At 43.1% G+C, this 3,789-nt stretch overlaps 1 protein-coding gene across 1 annotated transcript; it reads right to left on the bottom strand.

Moving 5' to 3' along the window:
• Nucleotides 1-854: 854 nt before the first annotated feature.
• On the bottom strand, nt 855-1,832 carry LOC130501879 (uncharacterized). The gene has a single exon (XM_056996702.1). It carries the CDS (start codon nt 1,830-1,832, stop codon nt 855-857), a length of 978 nt encoding a protein of 325 aa, XP_056852682.1.
• Between the last annotated feature and the right edge of the window lie 1,957 nt (nt 1,833-3,789).

Here is a 3,789-nt window from a genome sequence, read left to right on the forward strand (position 1 = left end):
CCAACACAGTTAAGTGGCGATCGATACTCTTGATCCTCTATCGATCAACACAATTAAGTGGCGATCGATCGATGCTATTAATGCTCCGTCGACCGATACTGCGCAGTCATAGGTCGATGTTGGTAGATCAAGTTTCTTCCTTGGATCCCTCCTTTTGATTACCTGATATATAAAACACTAAAACAAACAGTAATAGATAAATATAAAACCAAATTATTTTTTTTCGGATAAACAGTGACTCTGCTACAGTAGCGTTGCTACAGTGATTCTGCTACAGTAACTCTGCTACAGTGTCGATCGATTTGCTTGCTACAGTATCGATGTCCTCGCTACAGTGTCGCTCGACACTGTTGCTACAGTGTCGGGCGTACTGTTCATCTTTTTTTTTTACCCGCAATAATTAAAAACAAAAATCAGTAGTATATGAAAATAAAACCAAATTTAAAACAAACCTAACAGTGGGTTGCCTCCCACTCATGGCTTATTTTTAATCATTAGCTTGACTTTTGGAGGTCTAATTTAATCTGGATGAGGATGTGAACTTGCTCCAAAACAAGTTTCTGTGTCTCTCTTCCTCATTTGGTTGATGCAGTTGATGAAAGCTCTTGCAGACGCTTCCCCTTTGTCTCTCAGTTTTGGATCAGATAGCACTCTAACCGTAGCAAAAGAAACTGGACCTCCTCTGCGGCGCACTCTACACTCAAGACTTTCCTCCTGACACTGAGAAGGGACCAGTGATAGAGAATATGCATCTATATTCCTTTTCATTTTCTTCTTCCTCTTTCTAGGTCTTCCCCCAGACTTAGACTTTTCAGTCTCGTTCTGTTCTGAAATTTGGATGCTGTCGACCGATTCTAAAGGCTCTGTGTCGGTCGATTCGTGAGGCTCATTGTCGACCGTCTTGAAAGTTGAATGTCGATCGATGTTGATCCTGATTTTGCAAGCTCGCGATCTGCATATGTTAGAGGTGCTGGATCTTCAAACATCTCTATGTATGAAATCAAATCTTCACTTTTCTTCTTCTCCACAGGATCATATAAGAAGACATTTTCATGAACATTAGTTAGGCACATCCTATTCTTCTTAAGATCACAAACTGCTCCCACTGTAGCCATAAAGGCTCTTCCAAAAAGAATGGAAGATATCCTGCCTGATTTGAGCTCCACGACATGAAAATCCACATGAATAGTGCATTCTCCTATCTCCACTTTAACATTCCTGATCATGCCTGCTGAGTTTGCTTTGGAGTTATTAACGAAAGCAAAACTATCTTTTGAAGGTTCCGTCTTTAATACTAATACTTCAGCAGTGTCTATAGCCATGATGCTCACTGCAGATCCAGTATCGCAGAGGGCGTTTGGCAAATCGTGGTTATTTATAGAGCATAGAATCAGAAACTTTCCAGGATCTTGTTCCTTCTTTAGAGTCCTCTTACGCTTACGGCAGACCTTGTTGAATAATATCTCCATGTCCTTTTCTGTCTCTTTGCTTTCTCTAAAGAAATTACCAAGTCTGTACTTATAATAGGCTTCCTCAAAAGTCATACCCTTAGGAACTCTCTTCACCCTCTTGTGAAATCCATCAAGTTCAGCTTTGTTAGCTTCTCTCCTCAGGTGTTTGGGAACATAGAGTTTCTTAGCTTTCGACCTCATCCCAATCTGAATCACTTCTTTTGTTGCCTGCCGTTCCATGACAGGTTCATGTCCGTCTATTTGGTGTCGATCGATACCAGGTGGATGTCGTCGATCGATACTCTCAACGAAAGAAGTTCCAACTAGAGTCAATTGCTTTTGGTCTGGTGCATCTGCATGTTTCTGTCTGGTCTTCTCCATTGTTTTAAGCAAACTGACGTCTGAGATGGGTTGCGAGTTGCATTCAAACCGTGGGCATATGGGTCTGGTAAACACACTAGGTTTGTAGTGAGCCGCTGTCGATCGATGCTTTCCCGTGGAGGTCGATCGATGCCGTTTTGTCTGTGTTGCTCGACGTCATATGTTTTACCATGGTACGGGATGGGAGGATGTGGGTGTTGAGCAGCGAAATCTGAGTGGCTCTGGATTTGAACAGTACTCCATGACCCTAAAAGTGGTGTCGATCGATGTTCAGCTGATGGTGTAGATCGACAGAAGCACGAGCTACCAATGGACATGCAACTTTCGACTAAAAATACTTCTTCTTCCAACTTCTCATGTTTGATTACTTCCCCAAAGTAGTTATCCCATCTGGAATCGAACTCCTGCTCTTCCCAGTCGGGATGAATAGTGTCACGATGAACAGTATCCCGATGAACAGTTTCTGGATGAACAGTGTCATGATGAACAGTACCACGATGAACAGTGTCGCGATGAACAGTATTACGGTGAACAGTGCCGCAATAAACAGTGTCGACCGATACGGGATGAACAGTGTCGACTGATATCGGATGAACAGTGTCGATCGATGCGGGATGAACAGTACCTCGATGAACAGTACTCGGATGAACAGTACCGGCGTGAATAGTACCGGCGTGAATAGTACGGTGTGAACAGTACCGGCATGAACAGTGTCGTTCCTTTGAAGAAAATTTTCATTTTTCACAGTTTTTGCAATCTGAGAAATTTGGGTGCACAACATCTTGAAACGGGTATCGATGATTTCTATCATTCCATTCACCTCTTTGCAGAGAGAATCCAAATGCAGATTAAGCTCCTCAGTGATCTCCTGCTGTTCTTTAAAGCGCTTCTCTAGTATAAATTCCATCTCTTCTAAATTGATCCTCATCCTGGTATATAGCATGCTCCACAAATGAGACTTCATGTACATAACCAGTCTCAGCCTCAATGATCTTGTTGTCATTCTTTACAGCTGATTTTATCCTGTGCATATCTAGATTTTTGGCACTGGTGCTGGACGCCAAGCTCTCAATCAGTCTCTTAGCTTCCTCTAGGGTCCTTTTTCTAAAGTTCCCTCGCTTGCAGTGTCCAGCATTACATGATATTGCACATCAATACCATTGCAGAACTTCATCAACAGCTGAACCTCCATAAAACCATGATGTGGACAGTCCCTTCGGTAGCTCCTGAACCTCTCCCAAGAGCTTCTGAAGCCTTCTGTAGGTCCCTGAGAGAATGTCCAAATTTTATCTCTTATTTCTTCAGTCCGTGATTCATCAAAGAATTAACACAGGAATGCATTTTGGATGTCGGGCCAGGATGTAAGAGATCCTGGTGGTAGCTGCTTAAGCCAATGCGAAGCTTCTCCAACAAGTGAGTATTTGAAGAGCTTGCAAAGCAAGTAGTTCTCAGGGACTTCATCCATACAGATAAGAGAAATAAGATCCTCGAACCTTTCTAGATGGTCCATAGGATGCTCGTGAGATAATCCAGAATAAGGTATATGTGCCACGAGCGTGTAGTACTTTGGATTCAGCTCGAAATTATGTGTATGGATATCTGGTAGACGAATGGCTGATCTGTTGACATAGTATTCCTCTGGACGGTTGTAGTCAGCCAGTGTCCTTTGTCGAGCATTCTCATCTACAGGTATAGCAGCTTCTGTAGCATCAATATCGGATTCAGGGATTACAGTCCCCTGAGCATCAAGTCTCTGACCTGCTGCATTACGCAGATGACCATCCTGGTCATGCAGGTCCCCATTCTCATCCCTTTGTAGCACAAGTATCTCGCTCATGGTTGCTCGCAGATTGGTATCGACCGATGTTGCAGATGATGTGTCGATCGATTCTCTTTCACAAGTGTCGATCGATGATGTATAAGCGGTATCGATCGATGCTGCGAGTTTCTCTTTGCG

The sequence above is a fragment of the Raphanus sativus genome, unplaced genomic scaffold (assembly GCF_000801105.2).
Source record: "Raphanus sativus cultivar WK10039 unplaced genomic scaffold, ASM80110v3 Scaffold0318, whole genome shotgun sequence".
Classification (NCBI taxonomy): domain Eukaryota; kingdom Viridiplantae; phylum Streptophyta; class Magnoliopsida; order Brassicales; family Brassicaceae; genus Raphanus; species Raphanus sativus.